Source organism: Schistocerca serialis, unplaced genomic scaffold, assembly GCF_023864345.2.
Source record: "Schistocerca serialis cubense isolate TAMUIC-IGC-003099 unplaced genomic scaffold, iqSchSeri2.2 HiC_scaffold_1261, whole genome shotgun sequence".
In the NCBI taxonomy this organism is placed as follows: Eukaryota; Metazoa; Arthropoda; class Insecta; order Orthoptera; family Acrididae; genus Schistocerca; species Schistocerca serialis.
In genome coordinates, this window is record NW_026047471.1 from 5,824,334 (window position 1) to 5,844,092 (window position 19,759).

Here is a 19,759-nt window from a genome sequence, read left to right on the forward strand (position 1 = left end):
ACTGCAGTTGACCGGCGTTGCCTGGTGAAACGTTGTTGTCATTCCTTGCGTAAGGAGGAGAAATGCGTACCATCACGTTTCCGACTTTGATAAAGGTCGGATTGTAGCCTATCGCGATTGCGGTTTATCGTATCGCGACATTGTTGCTCGAGTTGGTCGAGATCCAATGACTGTTAGCAGAATATGAAATCGGTGATTTCAGGAGGGTAATACGGAACGCCGTGCTGCATCTCAACGGCCTCGTATCACTAGCAGTCGAGATGACAGGAATATTATCCGCATGGCTGTAACGGATCGTGCAGCTACGTCTCGATCCCTGAGTCAACAGATGGGGACGTTTGCAAGACAACAACCATTTGCACGAACAGTTCGATGACGTTTGCAGCAGCATGGACTATCAGCTCGGAGACCTCGGCTGCGGTTACCCTTGACGCTGCATCACAGAGAGGAGCAACTGCGATGGTGTACTCAACGACGAACCTGGATGCATGAATGGCAAAACGTCACTTTTTCGGATAAATCCAGGTTCTGTTTACAGAATCATGATGGTCGCATCCGTGTTTGGCGACATCGCGGTGAACGCACATTGGAAGCGTGTATTCGTCATCGCCATACTGGCGTTTCACCTGGCGTGGTGGTATGGGGTGCCATTGGTTACACGTCACGGTCACCTCTTGTTCGCATTAACGGCACTTTGAGCAGTGGACGTTACCCCTTCATTCGATCCCCGCGAAACCCTACATTTCAGCAGGATAATGCACGACCGCATGTTGCAGGTCCTGTACGGGCCTTTCTTGATACAGAAAATGTTCGACTGCTGCCCTGGTCAACACATTCTCCTGATATCTCACCAACTGAAAACGTCTGATGGATGGTGGGCGAGCAACTGGCTCGTCACAATACGCCACTCTTGATGAACTGCGGTATCGTGTTGAAGCTGCATGTGCACCTGTACCTGTACACGCCATCCAAGATCTGTTTGACTCAATGACCAGGCGTATCAAGGCCGTTATTAAGGCCAGAGGTGGTTGTTCTGGGTACTGATTTATCAGGATCTATGCACCAAAATCGCGTGAAAACGTAATCACATGTCAGTTCTAGTATAATATATTTGTCCGATGAATACCCGTTTATTATCTGCATTTCTTCTTGGCGTAGCAATTTTAATGGCTAGGTTACAGAAACATCTGAATGATGCAACACCGACAAAGATCCCCTATTACTATTCGTGATTCTAACACCGAAGTTTAAATTTTCAAGTGGCACCTCAAAAAATGGTATAAATGGCTCTGAGCTCTATGGGACTTAACATCTGAGGTCATCAGTTCCCTAGAACTTAGAACTACTCAAAGCTAACTAACCTAGGGACATCACACATATCCATGCCCGAGGCAGGATTCTAACCTGCGACCGTATCAGTCGTACGGTTCCGGACTGAAGCGCCTAGAACCGCTCGGACCACCGCTGCCAGCTAGTGGCACCTCATTTGCTGTACATAAGAGGGGCGTTCAGTAAGTAATACAAGCGGTTCCTTTTATTGAGGATTCCAATACACCACATTATCTCCCCACTCCTTTGGTTGCAAAACCGTATTTTTCACCTTCCGGGGAGGGCTCCTATGCCACACGGTACCGCTCTAATAATCTACATCGAAGCCAACGTCTTGCTTCATCAATAACCTTCCTATCATCCATGTACTTCTTCCTGCAGAGTGCATTGGCCCAAAACAGAAAGGTGTGAGATCTGGGCTGTAGGACGGATAAGGAAGACGAGTCCAATGAAGTTTCGTGTGCTCCTCTCGAGGGCCTATATTTGTGCGAGGGCTTGCGCTGTCATGGAGAAGGAGCAGTTCGTTTGAACTTTTCTGGCGACGAACACGCTGAAATCGTTTCTTCACTTTCACTTCAACAGACTTCAGAGTTTAGCGTTGTACCATGAGGGAGCGCATCAAATAGAATAACCCCTTCAGAATTCCAAAAGCTCGCCGGCATGGCTTTACCACCAGAGGGTGTGGTTTTAAATTCTTTTTCGGGTGAGAGGTAGTGTGTCGGCACCCTATGGATTGCCGTTTTGTTTTCGGTTCGATATTATGAACCCATGTTTTCATCGCCGGTGATAATGGTCACCAAAAAATTCTCACAATTAGCGTTGTAATGTGCAAGCAGTTTAGCACAAATGGTTGTCCATTGCTCTATATCGCATTCTGTTGAGGAACGGGGAGGGCACCGATCTTTGAGTGCCCCAACTAGAAGACAAATGTGTCAGCCCCATTAACAGAGACGTCCAATTGTGCAGCGAGTGGTGTTTGATTGTGATCCGTGGATCAACTCGAATGAGAGTGTCCGCACGTTCCAACGTTGCAGGAGTCACAGCTGTGAGCAGCCGGCCGGCACGAGGGAGATCAGATGGGTTATCTCGCTGCGATGATGACAGGGGTCTCGTCCAACGACTCACCGCGGCTTTGTTCACTGCCAGGTCTCCATACACATTCTTCAGGTGCCTAGGCATATCTGCGATGTTCTCGTTTTCTGCCAAAAGAAACTCAATGACAGATCTCTGCTTGGAAAGCACCTCTGTCACAGACGCCATTTTGTAGGCTACCTGTAGCGCCGCCACCTATTGGAACATTATGAAACCTTACAGGCTGAAGAGGGAATATTCCACGATATCCCAAGACAAATTTCGGGTTTTTCAACCAAAATTAGCTGAGGTAAAAAGTGTTGCATTGCTTATTTAAAACGCCAAAATTTCGAGCACCATTCTATGACACGTCAAGCGTTTCTCTAATCCGTTTCATTGATTACTTGTAGACAAATCATTTCACAAAATATTTCACGGTTTAAAAAAAGTCATTTCAGAATTGTTTCTTAACCGTTAAATATCGCGTAAATTGAACTTTTTACGGGAAATATAGCTCTATACCGTGGAGAAACGAATTTATTGACACTTCATTTATGAAATATTCCATTTTTTTCTGAAATCGTTACAGAGAATTTCTTAAATATCCAGATTACTTTCAAGTAGTTACGTACACCCTCTTCAAATTTTAAGTTTATATTCATAGCAGTTTTCGGTGGGCACTGATGTGTCAGTGAATCAGTGAGACCCTGCTGCACCCTCCTATGGGTTTATTTTATAAAAACAGTGAAACAAACTTTTTTATTTCTAACAGAGGAGCCAAGTTTTCGTAGATTTAGCTTCAAAAATGCTTCTATAATGGAATACTTCCATAAAAACTTTCATCGCCTGTTCACTGCCATACGGGTTGAATTTCCAAAAACAGTGAAACACATATTTTTTTATGTATTACTGAGACTCCAAATACAAGTGTTCTTGGGTTTAGCTACAAAATGCTTTCGTAATGTCACATTTTGGTAAACATTTTCATCCCCTATTTCACCCCCTTAAGGCTTGAATTTCCAAAAATCCTTAAACATTTTTTTTATTTGCAACCGAGAATTTAAATGTGAATTCTAAAATTTTCCTGGCGAATTGAACAGAGAATTTGAATATCAATTTTCATTGTTGTATCTTTAACAATATTTCAATTGTTCTTTAATAACGATCTATTTTCACAAAAGACTTTCGCCCACCATTTCACACCCACAGAGGGTTAAATTTCCAAAAACGCTGAAATACATCTTTCTTCAAAGATCAAATACCAATTTTCGTCGATCTAGTTTCAAAATTACGTTAATAGCGCTATATTTTCAAAAAGCCTTTCATCTCCTAATTTACCCCTAAAGGGTGAAATTTCAAAAAATCCTTTGTTAAACGACACCTACAGTATGATATCAACACCCTCTCCAAATTTCTGATTTCTATCCTTAGCGGCTTGGGCTGGGCGATAATGAGTCAGACGGTCAGGACATTTGCACTGCAAGTAATCTTTGGGTGTAAAATGGGAACAGGAAAAGGGCAACAACAATAAAAAAATTACAAATGTTTAGACGATATAAACATTACCCTATAAAAGTGTACAAAATATTATGAACCCCAACAACCAACAGTACAAGGTTACTTAACATTTTACAACGTGCTTATTCAAACAGTGAGCTACGCCGTCGATGGGAAAACAGCGGCTTGCAGAAGGTCAACATCAAAAAAAAAAATTTTCTTTTTTTTTTGTTTCTTTACAACGCGCGCATTTAATTCAGCATGATGTTCAAATGTACGATCATGCAAGGGGGCAGTAACACACACGTAAGGCAATTTACAATCACAAACTCAAAGCAGAGAAACGTTGCCACACAGTTATTAATAGCTCCCACAACACCGGGAGATAGGCCCCGCCAGACGACGACCGTTGCACTAACTAGATGAAAAATCTTACTTTCAGTGACGACACCACCTTCTGAAGGTTATTGGCAGCCGCAGGCGGACTTCATAGCTTCCCCAGCCCATGAACGATAAAAAGAAAAAAACAGTGCTGCAGAAAGGTCGTCCAGGGCGAAACACTCGTCTCAACTGCCTCGTCCGCCCTCAGCACGGCACACTGCGCCTCCTTCCAGCTGCCGCGCTAGCAGCGCGCTCGTGTAGTCTCCGCAACGCCCTCTAGCAAAGCGCGGAAGCTCCAAACACGAGTAAGCCAAGGGAAAAACAGGAACAGTGGCAAACGACACGGTTCGAGGGAGACCTGCAGAGGATCGACGCTTGGGGCAGGGGTTGCCCTCTAGGAAAGCGCGGAAACTCCAACACGAGTAAACCAAGGGAAAAACAGGAACAGTGGCAAACGACACGGTTCGAGGGAGAGCTGCAGAGGATCGATGCTTGGGGCAGGGGTTGCCCTCTAGCAAAGCGCGGAAGCTCCAAACACGAGTAAGCCAAGGGAAAAACAGGAACAGTGGCAAACGACAAGGTTCGAGGGAGACCTGCAGAGGATCGACGCTTGGGGCAGGGGTTGCCGCTACGAAGGAGAGAATTTACTAAACCTTCGTTCAAATAATTGTTGACTGTTGCTCGTCGTTCCGAGATCCATACTACACACAACAAAAAAAGTTTTGCATCACCGCGGTTCCAAGAGTTACGGAACCTGTACAGAAAATTGGAATCGAGATCAACATAAACACCATCTCCGCCATTTTTATTGCTCATGAGAACCACACATTGCATGTAGTACCACCATATAGCGAGACCTTAAGAGGTGGTGGTCCAGATTGCTGTACACTCCGGTACCTCTAATACTCTGTAGTACGTCCTCTTGTATCGATGCATGCCTGCATTCGTCGTGTCATACTATCCACAAGTTCATCAAGGTACTGGTCCACATTGTCGCACTCCTCAACAGCGATTGAGTTGGTGTGGTAAGCGTCGTCCATAAACAGCCCTTTTCATTCTATCCGAGGCATGTTCGATAGGGTCATGTCTGGAGAATATTCTGGCCTCTCTAGTCGAGCAATGTCGTTAACCCGAAGGAAGTCATTCACGAGATGTGGACGATGGGGTCGCGAATTTTCGTCCATGAAGACGAATGCCTTGCCAATATGCTGCCGATATGGTTGCACTATCGGTCGGAAGACGGCATTCACGTATCGTACAGCCGTTACGATGCCTTCCATGACCACCAGCGGCGTACGTCAGCCCCATATAATGCCACCCCAAAACAGCAGGAAACCTTGCACTCGCTGGACCGTGTGTATAAGTCGTTCAGCCTGACCTGGTTGCCTCCAATCACGTCTCCGACTATTGTCTGGTTGAAGGCATATGCGACACTCATCGGTGTAGAGAACGTGATGCCAATTCTGAGTGGTCCATTCGGCATGTTGTTGGGCCCATCTGTAAAGCGCTGCATGGTGTCGTAGTTACAAAGATGGGCCTCGCCATGGATGTCGGAAGTGAAGCTGCGTATCATACAAAAAATTGCACACAGTTTGAGTCGTAACACGATGTCCTGTAACTGCCCGAATAGAATTATTAAACATGATGGCGTTGCTGTCAGGGTTCCTCCGAGCCATAATCCGTAGGTAGCAGTCATCCACTGCAGTAGTAGCCCTTGGGCGGCCTGAGCGAGGCATGTCATCGACAGTTCCTGTCTCTCTGTATCTCCTCCACGTCCGAACAACATCGCTTTGGTTTCTATCGTGTTGTATTGTATGATAACCGGGGACCTAGAAACGTCCCCGCCGCTGCCGCACCACAACCCCACGACGACTACCGCCGTCCACTTCACCCCTTCCGCCGCCCCACACCGAACCCAGCGTTATTGTGCGGTTCGGCCCCCGGTGGACTCCCCAGGGAACGCCTCACACCAGACGAGTGTAACTCCTATCTTTGCGTGGTAGAGTAGTGGTGGTGTACGCGTGCGTGGAGAACTTGTTTGCGCAGCAATCGCCGACATAGTGTAACTGAGGCGGAATAAGGGGGACCAGCCCACATTCGCCGAGGCAGATGGAAAACCGCCTAAAAACCATCCACAGACTGGCCGGGTCACCGGACTTCGACACAAATCCGCCGGGCGGATTCGTGTCGGGGACCAGGCGCTCCTTCCCGTCCTGAAAGCCGTGCGTTAGACCGCACGGCCAACCGGGCGGGCTTCGCTTTGGTTTACTCAGAGACGCCTGGCACAAAGTAACAATGCGGGCGCGATCGAACTGCGGTATTGACCGTCTAGGCATGGTTGAACTACAGACGACACGAGATATGTACCTCCTTCCTGGTGGAATGACTGGAATTGATCAGCTGTCGGACCCCCTCCGTCTAATAGGCGCTCCTCATCCATGATTGTTTAAGTCTTTGGGTGGGTTTAGTGACATCTCTGAATAGCCAAAGGCTCTGTGTCTGTGATACAATATTCACTGTCAACGTCTATCTTCAGGAGTTCTTGGAACCGGGGTGAAAAAAAAGTGGTTCAAATGGCTCTGAGCACTATGGGACTTAACTTCTGAGGTCATCAGTCCCCTAGAACTTAGAACCATTTAAACCTAACTAACCTAAGGACATCACACATATCCATGCCCGAGGCTGTAGCGCCTAGAACCAGGGTGATGCAAAACTTTTTTTCATGTGTACAAACTGATAGAGGAAATAAAGAAGACTCAAAGATGAGCAGCGCGTTTTGTCATAGGTTCATTCAGTAAGCACGAAAGCGTCACGAAACTGCTCAGCCAACTGTAATGGCAGGTGCTACCAGAGAGGTGTTCTGCAGCGTGGTGTGGTTTGCTGTTAAAGTTCCGAGAGCGCACATTCCTGGAAGAATCACTCAACGTAGTTGTTCCTTCTCCATATATCTCGCGAAGAGACCATGAAGGTAAAAGTAGAGACTTAACAACAATCTTTCTTCCCGCGTACCACCCGCGACTGGAACAGCAAAGGGGGAAGCGACAGTGGTAGACAATGTGCCCTCTGCGACGTACCATAAAATAGCTTGCGGAGTACAGATGTATATGAAAATCTCTGAACTTCGCCACCGTCATCGGTGGCTGGGTGTTAAAGAGTGATATGCTGGTGGCTATCCCAATTGTCCTGTAAGCTTTGTGTCAGATGGTTATGCACCGAAACTACATCTACATTTATACTCCGCAAGCCACCCAACGGTGTGTGTCGGAGGGCACTTTACGTGTCACTGTCATTACCTCCCTTTGCTGTTCCACACGCGTATGGTTTGCGGGAAGAACGACTGCCGGAAAGCCTCCGTGCGCGCTCGAATCTCTCTAATTTTAAATTCGTGATCTTCTCGGAAGTATAAGTAGGGGGAAGCAATATATTCGATACCTCATCCAGAAACACACCCTCTCGAAACCTGGACAGCAAGCTACACTGCGATGCAGAGCGCCTGTCTTGAAGAATCTGCCACTTGAGTTTGCTAAACATCTCCGTAACGCTGTCACGCTTACCAATAACCCTGTGACGAAACGCGCCGCTCTTCTTTGGATCTTCTCTATCTCCTCTGTCAACCCGACCTGGTACGGATGTCGCAGCCATGAGAGTACTTCAGAATGGCCGGCGTTTGCAGGACCGCGGCTGGCACGACGCCCTGGTTCCGCTCCTTCCGGGCAGTGGGATCGCGCGGGCCCAGCGGCCAGTCGACTGGCAGCTTCCTGGACGAGGAGACGGGCGTGCTCTTCCAGATGGAGGTGAACAACCACCGCGTCACCTGCTGGAACTCGCGCACCGGCCTCCCCATGTCCCCTGCCACCATAGGCGTCGTCGCCCCTGACGACGGTCGCTCCTTCGTCTACCCCAGCGACATCAAGGTAACTAACCGGCACCTGCGCTCCTGCTTGCCGCAATTGTTTAACAGCGTCTTCACAAAGTTGCTTCACATACACAATTTTCAATAAAAATCAATAACCGCAAAAATGCTAGTTACTTGGAAAAATACAAAACAAGTGAGGTAAAATTCTAATAATTAAACGAAGTATTTAGATATTTTAATATTTTAAACAAATATGAGCTCGGTTGTGAGCTCTGCAGGATCCATGAGCTATTTTATATTTACGAGACAAACCCTAATTCTAGGGCTGTATTTTATTTTTGACACATGGAACTATCCCGACAATTGTAAAAACGGCGATGGTACATTAGTCCTTACTAATGTAAAATTGCTACCTTCTGAAGAAGACAAATTTATATTTATCGAAACCTAGGTAAAGAATTTCTTTATCCATTGCAACTGGTCGGCTGTTTATAATTTTATTATTATGAAACATTTAGACTTATTTCAGGAGCTTTATTATTATTGCACGAATTAGATTTCGAGTTATAAGTTCGTTTCCTACTACACAACTGATCCCAAAGATGGCAACCAAACAAGGATAAAAATGCAAACTTTCTTAATCTATTGATTCTTGGTTCAAATGGCTCGAAGCGCTATGGGACTTAAGATCTGAGGTCATCAGTCCCCTAGACTTACAACTAGTTAAACCAAACTAACTTAAGGACATCACACACATCCAAGCCCAAGGTACCGAGCGAGGTGGCGCAGTGGTTAGCACAGTACACTCGCATTCTGGAGGACGACGGTTCATCTACATCTACATGGATACTCTGGGAAACACATTTAAGTGCCTGGCAGAGGATTCATCGAACCACCTTCACAATTCTCTTTCATTCCAATCTCGTATAGCGCGCGGAAAGAATGAACACCTATATCTTTCCGTACGAGCTCTGCTTTCCCTTATTTTATCGTGGTGATCGTTCCTCTCTATTTAGGTCGGTGTCAACAAAATACTTTCGTATTCGGGGGAGAAAGTTGGTGATTGGAATTTCGTGAGAAGATTCCGTCGCAACGAAAAACGCCTTTCTTTCAATGATGTCCAGCCCAAATCCTGTCGCCGGCCGCGGTGGTCTAGCGGTTCTAGGCGCGCAGTCCGGAACCGCGCGATTGCTACGGTCGCAGGTTCGAATCCTGCCTCGGGCTTGGATGTGTGTGATGTCCTTAGGTTAGTTAGGTTTAAGTAGTTCTAAGTTCCAGGGGACTGATGACCACAGTAGTTAAGTCCCATAGTGCTCAGAGCCATTTGAACCATTTTTGAACCCAAATCCTGTATAATTTCTGTGACACTCTCTTCCAAATTTCACGATAATACAAAACGTGCCGCCTTTCTTTGAACTTTTTCGATGTACTCCGTCAGTCCTATCTGGTAAGGATCCCACACCGCGCAGCAGTATTCTAAAAGAGGACGGACAAACATAGTGTAGGCAATATCCTTAGTAGGTCTGTTACATTTTGTAAGTGCCTGCCAATAAATCCTGATTTAGCTTTTCCGTGCTTTCCCTAAATCGCTCCAGGCAAATGGCGGGACGGTTCCTTTGAAAGGATACGGCCGACTTCCTTCCCTAATCCGATGAGACCGATGACCCTGCTGTTTGGCCTCTCCCCCAAACAACAAAACCCCAAGCCCAAGGTGGGATTCGAGCCTGTGACCGTAGCAGCAGCGCGGTTCCAGACTGAAGCGCCTAGAACCACTCGGCCACAGCAGCCAGCTATTGATTCTTGGCTTCTATTAGATTAAAGAGAGCCGTTATGATGTCACAAACTTGAAGCCGACGCCCGCCATGTTAGCTGCCCTAAACTTGAGCTTCTGTTGAAATATTTTTATCAGAAACGCCAGCTTGCGTCATTTACGGTTATACTAATCATCCTGATTACACTCTAATTTTGTAAAGGAATCAATTTCATTCGTAAGTAGGCTCATTGAAGAGAGATTTTCTTTTACATGCCGTTCCATGAGATTTGATTGCACTGTTCACTTTTACTGTAGAAGTTTTAGTTCTGTCATTTGACTTCCTATCAGTCTACTCGAAAAGCTCTCTCGGTGAACGCTGTGAGAAGGAAACACTGGAAACCGTCCAAACATACCAAAATAAGTTCTCAGCATTTTCGGGAGGGTAAAATAAACCAAACATCAGTTTCGCCTGCCCGTATTAAGGGAAGCCTTTTCATACCGTTCACTTCTCTTCTTGGTCATTCCAAACGTATAAAAAGGAGGAAGTTACGTTAAGGCGAAATGCATCGTATTATTCGATCAAATATGCTTTTAACAATGTCTTAAAATGCCTTGTCGACGGTGTGTTATTCGCTAAAGCACTGCAAGACTTTCTATTTGAAGCAACTGTTCTGTGCACACGACAGAAGTTAAGAACAAAAAGCAATCATAAACAGCAGTCTGCTAATTTTTTGGGGCATATAGCATGGCGTCCACGACTTCAAAGCAACTTACAGCTTAAGTCCTTAGTACCATCTTCCCTTATCATACTTTCATGGATTCCTGACTTAAATTATAAATGTTATCTCTGTTGAAAGTCTTGACACAGTAACATTTATTTTCTACCACATCCATTAGGAAATCATTTATAATTACTATGGACAACATACAGTGGAATAAGGCCATTTGTGTCGTTAACTACTCGTGAATGAAGACATCCACGTTTTGCTCCTATGTAGATGTAACATTTTCTAAAAGGGATGAAAAACTGAATAAAATCTGCTCGTTCAATAGCAATTGCGGGAAAAGATATTTTTTTTTTAATTTCTAAGATTTCGAATTGAGTGAGCCTTGCGACATTTCCCTCCGCGTGTAGGACTTCTACATCTATTATGTTTTTGTGGTTTTGGTTTAAGCACTGTTCGGCAAAGGCTGAATCTGATTTCTTTAATCTCCAGCTTCTGTGGTGTTCTTTGAGCCTAGTACACATCGACATCCAAGTCTCTCCAGTATATCAGGACTGATACCACTTGCAGATGAACTTGTAAATTCCTCTTTTCATTATGACCGGATGTTTATCTTTTGAACTGAAGCAAGATGTACCTAATGGCTGTCGGACGTATGGAAACAGAGAGAAACCCTTTGCCTTGAAAATGTTGCTTGGCCTATTAGAGGTTTCATCTGTAGAGGATAAACGGCACCACTTCCTTTTCGATCCTTGTACGTTGTTCACTGGGTACGGTAGGTATCTGGATTGCTTCTTCAGTTTTTCATTCACAATGTTCTCAATAATTTTGGATTCAGATTCATTACTTCTAGCAAATGATTTGTTATATTACGTTCCTCGTCATAGTCTTCTGAGGATAAGTGGACAGCAAAGAGACGGTGATCCCTATGATGGAATGCTGCATGTTTGTAGGCTGTTGGATGTTGAGAGGAAGTTTGGATGAATGTGTCAGTGAAGGAGTATTTCTGGTAGACTTTAAACTTATAGTTGCTATTTTCTGTCTGTTAGTTGATATATAGAGAATTAGTGGTGGAATCTCCTGACTTTATGTTAGTATGGTCCAAATGGCTCTGAGCACTATGGGACTTAACATCTATGGTCATCAGTCCCCTAGAACTTAGAACTACTTAAACCTAACTAACCTAAGGACAGCACACAACACCCAGTCATCACGAGGCAGAGAAAATCCCTGACCCCGCCGGGAATCGAACCCGGGAAACCGGGATGTTAGTATGCTACTGGTTCATATTTTCCAGGAACTTCTGGAGTTGTCTGATGGAACACTTCTCCATTAAAAGAATATCATCGGAATGTCTTTACCTATACACAACATGTTTTGCCACTGGTTCACTTTTAAGAAAATCAGCCTCCTACTTCCCCACGAAAATTTCTGATAGCAACGGGGATAAGGTTGAGTTCATTGCCAGACGATGTGCCTTTTTTGTAGTAGCTGTCTTGAAGTCACTTAACCACTGTATTGCTGCACAGAAATTTCTGTCTTCCTGTTTTTGTCACCAGCCTTCTGACTGGTTTGATGCGGTCCACTTCCAAACGAGAGTTCCTCTCCTGTACCAGTCTCTTCGCCTCAGTACTAGCACCCTACATCCTCAATTATTTGTTGGATATATTCCAGTCTCTGCCTTCACATACCGTTTTTGCTCTATAGCTCCCTCTAGTACCATAAACGTTGTTCCTTGACGTCTTATGTCGTATTGTACTGTCTATTCTTCTTGTCGAAGCTTTCCACATGTTCCTCTCTTCGCCGATTTTGCAGAAAACCTCTTCATTTCCTACCTTATCAGTACACTTAATTTTCAACTTCCTTCTGTTGCATTACATCTCAAACACTTCGATCCTCTTCTTTTCCTCTTTTCCTGAATTTTTCTAAACAATGGATTCCTCGAAATTTCTTCCTCAAATTAAGGCCGACGTTTGATCCTAGTAGACATCTCTTATGAATGAATGCCCTCATTTTCCTATGCTAGTCTGCTTTTTATGCCCTCCTTGCGTCTTTCATCATTTGCAATATTCCTTACAAAGGTAGTAGAATTCCTTCACGCCATCAACTATGTGGTCCCCAATGTCGATGTTAAGTTTCTCGCTAATCTCCTTCCATTTTAAACCCACTTCTCCTTGATTTGTGTGTCTTCGCTTCTTCGATGCGGGGACAGAACAACAGGGGCAAACCACTACATCCTTGTCTCATGCCTTCATGATACGCGCATTTCGTCGCTGGCCTTCCATTTTAAAGAGGTACACCTGAGAAACAGCTCTTACGCTGTGAAGGAGCGATGCCTTGATAGGACAAGGCATTAGGCGGCTCGAAAAGCCTTTCGAAATTCTCTGACTAACAAAGACTTACGGCTGTTTCTTTTTTCTGAAGATAAGCGGGAACCGTGAGTATGCAAGACCGTCACAGAAACAAGTTGAAATTTTCGTCCGATTTTCGTAATGGTCAAGTAGAAACACTCGGCTAAAAGTTTTCATAGCAGTCTCTCTACATATTCTAATGTCCCGTACTGTATCAAACTACTTTTATGTTCTGCACATGTAACATATCATAGGTAAACTAGTTTACACAAAATGACGGCCTTCTGATTATTTTTTTAAACACTGAAAGACTGCCATTAAATTATGTGGACCTCGGTATCACAGAACATATACACTGAAGGGCCAAAGAACTGGTACACCTACCTAATAGCGTATAGGGCCCCCGCGAGCACGCAGAAGTGCCGCAACACGACGTGGCATAGACTCGACTAATTTATGAAGCAGTGCTGGAGGAAATTGAAACCATGAATTGTGCAGGGCTGTCCATTAAAGGTATGAGGGGATGGAGATCTCTTCTGAACAGCACATTGCAAGGCATCCCAGATATGCTCAATAATGTTTATGTCTGGGGAGTCTGGTGGCCAGCGGAAGCATTTAAACTCGGAAGAGTGGTCCTGGAGCCATCCTTTAGCAATTCTGTACGAGTGGGGTGCCGCATTGTCCTGCTGGAACTTCCAAAAGCCGTCAAAATTCACAACGGATATGAATGTATGCTGGTGATCAGACAGGATACTTACGTACGTGTCACCCGTCAGAGTCGTAAAAGGGGTCCCGTATCACTCCAACTGAACCTGTTCCACATCATTACGGAGTCTCCACCAGCTTTAACAGTCCACTGCTGGCATGGAGGGTCCTTGGATTGATGAGGATGTGTCCATACCCGTACACGTCAATCCGTTCGATGCAATTTGAAACGAGACTCGTCCGACCAGGCAACATGTTTCCAGTCATCAACAGTCCAACGTCAGTGTTGACAGGCCCAGGCGAGGCTAAAGCTTTGTGTCATGCAGTCATCAAGGGTACAGGAGTGGACCTTTGGCTCCGAAAGCCCATATCGATGATGTTTCGTTGATTGGTTCGCACGTTGACACTTGTTGATGGTTCAGCATTGAAAACTGCACAATTTGGGTATCACGCTGAACAATTCTCTTCAGTCGTCGTTGGTCCCGTTCTAGCAGGATCTTTTTTCGGCCGCAGCGATGTCGGAGATTTGATGTTTTTCCAGATTCCTGATATTCAAGGTACACTCGTCAAATGATACTACGGGAAAGTCCCTACTTCATCGTTATCTCGGAAATGCCATCGCTCGTGTGCCGACTATAACACCAAGTTCAAACTCACTTAAATCTTGATAACCTGGTATTGTAGCAGCAGTAGCCGGTCTAACAACTGCACCACACACTTGTCTTATATAGGAGTTGCCGACCGTATTCTGCATGTTTACATAGCTCTGTATTTGAATATGCATGTCTATACCAGTTTATTTGGCGCTTCAGTGGATATGGTTACTTTGTTGATTCCAGTATGGGAGACCGGAAGAATACCGACATCTGTCATCTTAAGAGCTTTTTCTTTTTTTAATCTCTCTTTTCTATGAAAAAATCCATGACACGCTGTTTGACATAGGAATGTTAGACTTATACCCGTACAAGAAAAATCGAAAAATATTGAATTCTAACATCGCCAGTATTGCAGGATAATACCAGCAGTATGCAATGCAAATAGAGTAAAATTTCTGTTCCCAGAAAGTAACATATTTCACTGTCTTAATATGTATCAAAATACATACACAGCATGTTTTGCGAAAGTGGTGTTGAAGTTGGGAAAAAGGCAGTCAACTTCAGCTGTCCTGAAGTCCATATCTCTGTTGATATTTGCTTGATGGTTTTATTAAGCATATTTTAGGATTTTTTAAACCAGAAACCCAGACTTTGCCAGCCATTTGGTAGTTTTCTTGAAACTGTGCTTAAGGCCTATTTTTCATAGGCAATTCACTGCAACACTACAAGAGCACTCTCCATATTGCCTAGCCCAGGAAATTGATTGAATTCCAACAAGAAAATCTGAAGAATGAGCGTCTCTGACCTGAGACAGATGTTTAGGAAGCGAACCAGGAACCTTAATTTTGCTAACACTTCCCCTTTCCACACGAAACAGAGGACTGGATTACAGGCAACGCACATTGCATTTGCAAGCCGGAGAGTGCCTACGCCCTGCCACTTCTCAAGGGCAAAAACAACACCTTGTATAAGTGTGTGTGTAGCATCATGTATAAAGTGATTAATATTCGTGAAAGAACTGTTGACAGCAGCATTAAACAAAGCACACTTTAACCATAATAAAAGGAGAAAAATTGGTTTTAAAATCCATATGAATATGACACAAATAATGTCTACACCTACATCCATACTGTGCCAGTCTCTGTACATGATGACTAAAGAAGTTATTTCAGTCATAAAATATTGTTAATTCATCTTTAAGTCAGCAAAGCAGTTACGAAAACACTCTAAGACAGAAACCGACTCTGCCGCCGGAGATTCGAGTCCTCCCTCGGGCATGGATCTGAGTGTTGTTCTAAGCATAAGTTAAAGTTAGTTTAAGTAGTGTGTAAGTCTAGGGACTGATGACCTCAGCAGTTTGGTCCCTCAGGAATTCACACACATTTGAACATGTTTTGAACAGTAACCGACACACCACGAAGGAATCATCCGAATGGGAAGGAAATCGGTAAATGTTATGTTCATGTACAGAGAAACAAATGATTACAATTTCAGAAAAAAATTGGATGATATATTCAAGATGAAGTGCTTCACAAATGGAGCAAGTCAATAATGCGTTGGTCCACTTCTGGTTCAAAATGGTTCAGATGCTCTGAGCACTATGGGACTTAACTTCTCAGGTCATCAGTCCCCTAGAACTTAGAACTAATTAAATCTAACTAACCTAACGACATCACACACATTCATGCCCGAGGCAGGATTCGAACCTGCTACCGCAACGGTCGCGCGGTTCCAGACTGTAGCGCCTAGAACCTTTCGGCCACCCTGGCCGTCTCCACTTCTGGTCTCTGGCCCTTATGCAAGTAGTTGTTCGGCTTAGCCTTGATTGATAGAGTTGTTGTATGTCCTCCTGAGGGAGTGCCAAACTCTGTCCAATTGGCACGTTAGATCATCAAGATTCCGAGCAGGTTAGAAGGCTCCGCCCATGATTAACGCTCCAAACGTCTCAATTGGAGAGAAATCCGACGACCTTGCTGGCAAATGTACGGTTTGGTAAGCACGAAGACAAGCAGCTGAAAATCTCACCTTGTGTGGGCAGACATTATCTTGCTCAAATGTAAGCCCAGGATGGGTTGCCATGAACAGCAACAAAAGCGGCGTAGAATATCGTCGACGTACGTGTAAGGATGCCGCCGATGACAACCAAAGGGGTCCTGCTATGAAATGAAATGGCACCCCACACCATCACTCCTGGTTGTCGGACCATATGTTGGGCGGCAGTCGGGTTGGTATCCCACCGCTGTCCGGGGCGTCTCTGGACACGTCTTCGCTAGTCATCAGGGCAAAGTACGAAACGGGACTCATCACTGAAGACATTTCAGTTGCAGTCAATGAGATTTCAGGCCGAAAGTGCCTCCACGACTGCAAATGGTCTTGTTAGAGTACGGATGTCAATGGTAGTTGGCGCAAGGGTCAGCATGAGGTCAGCCCCCTTTCTGTGAACTGCCTATTAATGGTCCCTGTGGTCAATCAAGCACCAGTTGCACGTAGGATCGATGGTAAAGGTGAACCTGGGTCTCTGAGAGACTCTCCGACGATTCAATGAATGCGACTCCATCTTCTGGCTGTTGGTCGGTCATCACCTTCTGTCGTCTCTCTAGGTCGACCGCTTTCTTCTTGACACTGTGGTTGACCCATTTCTGCCAAAATTGGCGAATAGTAGCATCGGTCCTATTCAAATATCGAGCGATCCGCCGATTATTCATCTGGTTACTTTGAGCGCAACTACACGTCCTCCCTCAAATTCTGACACCTACATATGTTGATCACCCATCTGTCTGCGAGGCATAGTTACTGTCCAGCGCCGGCCGTTGTGACCGTGCGGTTCTAGGCGCTTCAGTCCGGAACCGCGCTGCTACTACGGTTGCAGGTTCGAATCCTGCCTCGGGCATGGATGTGTGTGATGTCCTTATGTTAGTTAGGTTTAAGTAGTTCTAAGTCTTGGGGACTCATGACATCAGCAGTTAAGTCCCATAGTGCTCAGAGCCATTTGAAGCAGCTGAGAACACGGAATGAAATTCGCAAAGATTTTATGCCCTGGTAACGACATTTCCCTTGTCTCTTATCCTTGCCGGTATTTTTTAATTTTTTTTAAGAGTGTATGTTATTACATTAAGCAACCTGAAGAAGGAGGAAAACCAGAAACACATCTTATCAAAATGAAGTTCTCTTATTCTTCAGTGGTCAGGGCTCTATTTGTACAGACAGAATTGCATCGTATCCTCCTGGTTGCAGGTGGACGCCCGCGGGGACCTGTGGTTCGTGAACAACGTGCTGCCGGTGCTGCTGTACGGCGAGGTCGACAGCAAGGCGTACAACTACCACGTCTTCACGGGCCGCGTCTCTGACGTGATCAGAGGCACCGTCTGCGAGCCTTACCGCCCGGCCCACAGATGGCAGCTGCCGCCGACGCCCGCAGCACGTCTAAGCCTAATCAGCGTGCCTTTTGGATAGGCGCCGAGATCCATGTGCGGGAAGCTGGAAAGTCTGTCGATGGACGAGAGGGCCAGGATATTTTCGCAACAATTTGTATGGTTTTTTTCGTGTAATGTGCATTGATGCCACCACATCTGCCTGCAGTGTCAGAGTAGAGACGACTGAGCTTGTTTGTTACCATTATCTTTGTTTTGTTATGTCATACTCATCATCATCAGATACTATCACCACTTCAGCATTTTATCACACATCCATGGATTATAAATATTTGCTATTAATCGCCTATCTTTGTCTGCTTTTCTCTTGCTATTGGTCTCCTAAACTGATACCCGCAATCTTCGTATTTAGACACTTCCAGCGTATACTACTGAAATCTTCGCCAGAAGATGATGAATACAATACTCGACGAAACGTTGCGGTTTTTCATCACTATCTCACAGCTGTAAACTCCAAATCCTTTCGTCACCCACGATCTTTTTCTACTCTCTCTTCAGTATATTTATTTTGTAAGCAATATAATTTATCTTAAATGTCAATATCAGAAGCATAACAGTCATAAAAAAATTGGTACAATAACATACAGGACGAACACTAACAAAACTGTCAAACCGCAGCGACGGATTTCTAATTGGAACTGGAGGAAAAAAGGTCCTATGACAATGTGTCTGGAAATGGACGTTGGGCGTGCAACGAGAACTTATCGTACTGGAAGACAGAACAGAGCTGCATCGCATCCACGTCATTACAGATGTTCAAAGTGACCTCCATGGGATTGCAGATGATAGGGGTAGTAGCGGTTGTCAGGCAGGATAGACATAACGTACTTTGGCTTTCACCATGTTAGCGGGCCACTTGTCTGAAGCTTGTACTAGGAATCGTATCAATATTTTGCAGAACCTGGTCCTCCAAATCTGGTGTACGCCTACATGCACGTTTTGTTTTGGCATAGCCATGCTGCCTCTCGACCGTTTCCGTCTGCTTGGCTGTACACAATCTCGGCTTGTTCCCAACATGAATACCGGACCTTTCCGCTGCTTACAGTACGCTGCCTCGATCACACAGGCCGTAACACACAAGGAATACACGGCACGTGGTCAGAGAAACCTATCATGGCAACGATGCATTCCGGACATATGTTCGCAGGGCTTTCTTCCTTCATTTCCGGACAGGAATGCGGCCCTGCAGTTTGTCGGTTTTATTAATGTTCGCCCTGTATACGAGCGGAAAAATTCTCATGTCACAGAACAGAAAAGACGAATATGTTCCTCTTTAAAAGACTCTCACCTATAGAATTCGTTTTATATAAGCAGCACGCAAGTGGGAAACTGAAACTTCCTGGCAGATTAAAACTGTGTGCCGGACCTAGACTCGGACTCGGGACCTTTGCCTTTCGGGGACAATTGCTCTACCATCTGAGCTACCCAAGCACAGCTTCAATTCTGCCAGTACCTCGTCTCCTACTTTCCAAACTTCACAGAAGCTGTTCTTCGAACCTTACAGAACTAGCACTCTTGGAAGAAAGGGTACTGCAGAGACATGGCTTAGCCACAGCCTGGGGGATGTTTCCAGAATGAGATTTTCACTCTGCAGCGGAGTGTGCGCTGATATGAAACTGCCTAGCAGATTAAAACTGTGTTCCGGACCGAGACACCATGTCTCCGCAATATCCTTTCTTCCAGGAGTGCTAGTTCAGCAAGGTTCGCAGAAGAGCTACTGTGCAGTTTGGAATGTAGGAGACGAGGTACAGGCAGAATTGAAGCTGTGAGGACGGGTCGTGAGTCTTGCTTGGGTAGCTCTCGGTGTGTCACATTCGCGCTTCGCGCGTCGGACGACTAGGTTGTGCTCTTAGTTCCGCCTCTGCCGTAGCGCTGCGTGTTTCCCTCGTGTCCGTTTAGTGTCGTGTGGGTCTCCGTGCGCGTCGCATCGCTGGTTGTCGGTTAGTGTTTGGTGTTCGTGCGGCCCTTCCTGTAGCGGCGTCGTCTCGCGCCGTGATGTCCACCATGGTTACCACGAAACTTCCGCGTGCTGTTACTGTCAGCTTCACTTTCGACAAATCCACG

At 45.3% G+C, this 19,759-nt stretch overlaps 1 protein-coding gene across 1 annotated transcript in view; it reads left to right on the forward strand.

Moving 5' to 3' along the window:
- LOC126438154 (L-dopachrome tautomerase yellow-f2-like) overlaps positions 1-17,951 on the forward strand; it is a 115,457-nt gene extending 97,506 nt beyond the window's left edge. Inside the window, exons 5-6 of the mRNA XM_050090532.1 lie at positions 7,952-8,192; positions 17,499-17,951. Of these exons, the coding sequence (XP_049946489.1) occupies positions 7,952-8,192; positions 17,499-17,717 (460 nt within the window). The 3' untranslated portion in view covers positions 17,718-17,951. The remainder of the gene's footprint in view (positions 1-7,951; positions 8,193-17,498) is intronic.
- The last annotated feature ends 1,808 nt before the right edge of the window (positions 17,952-19,759 follow it).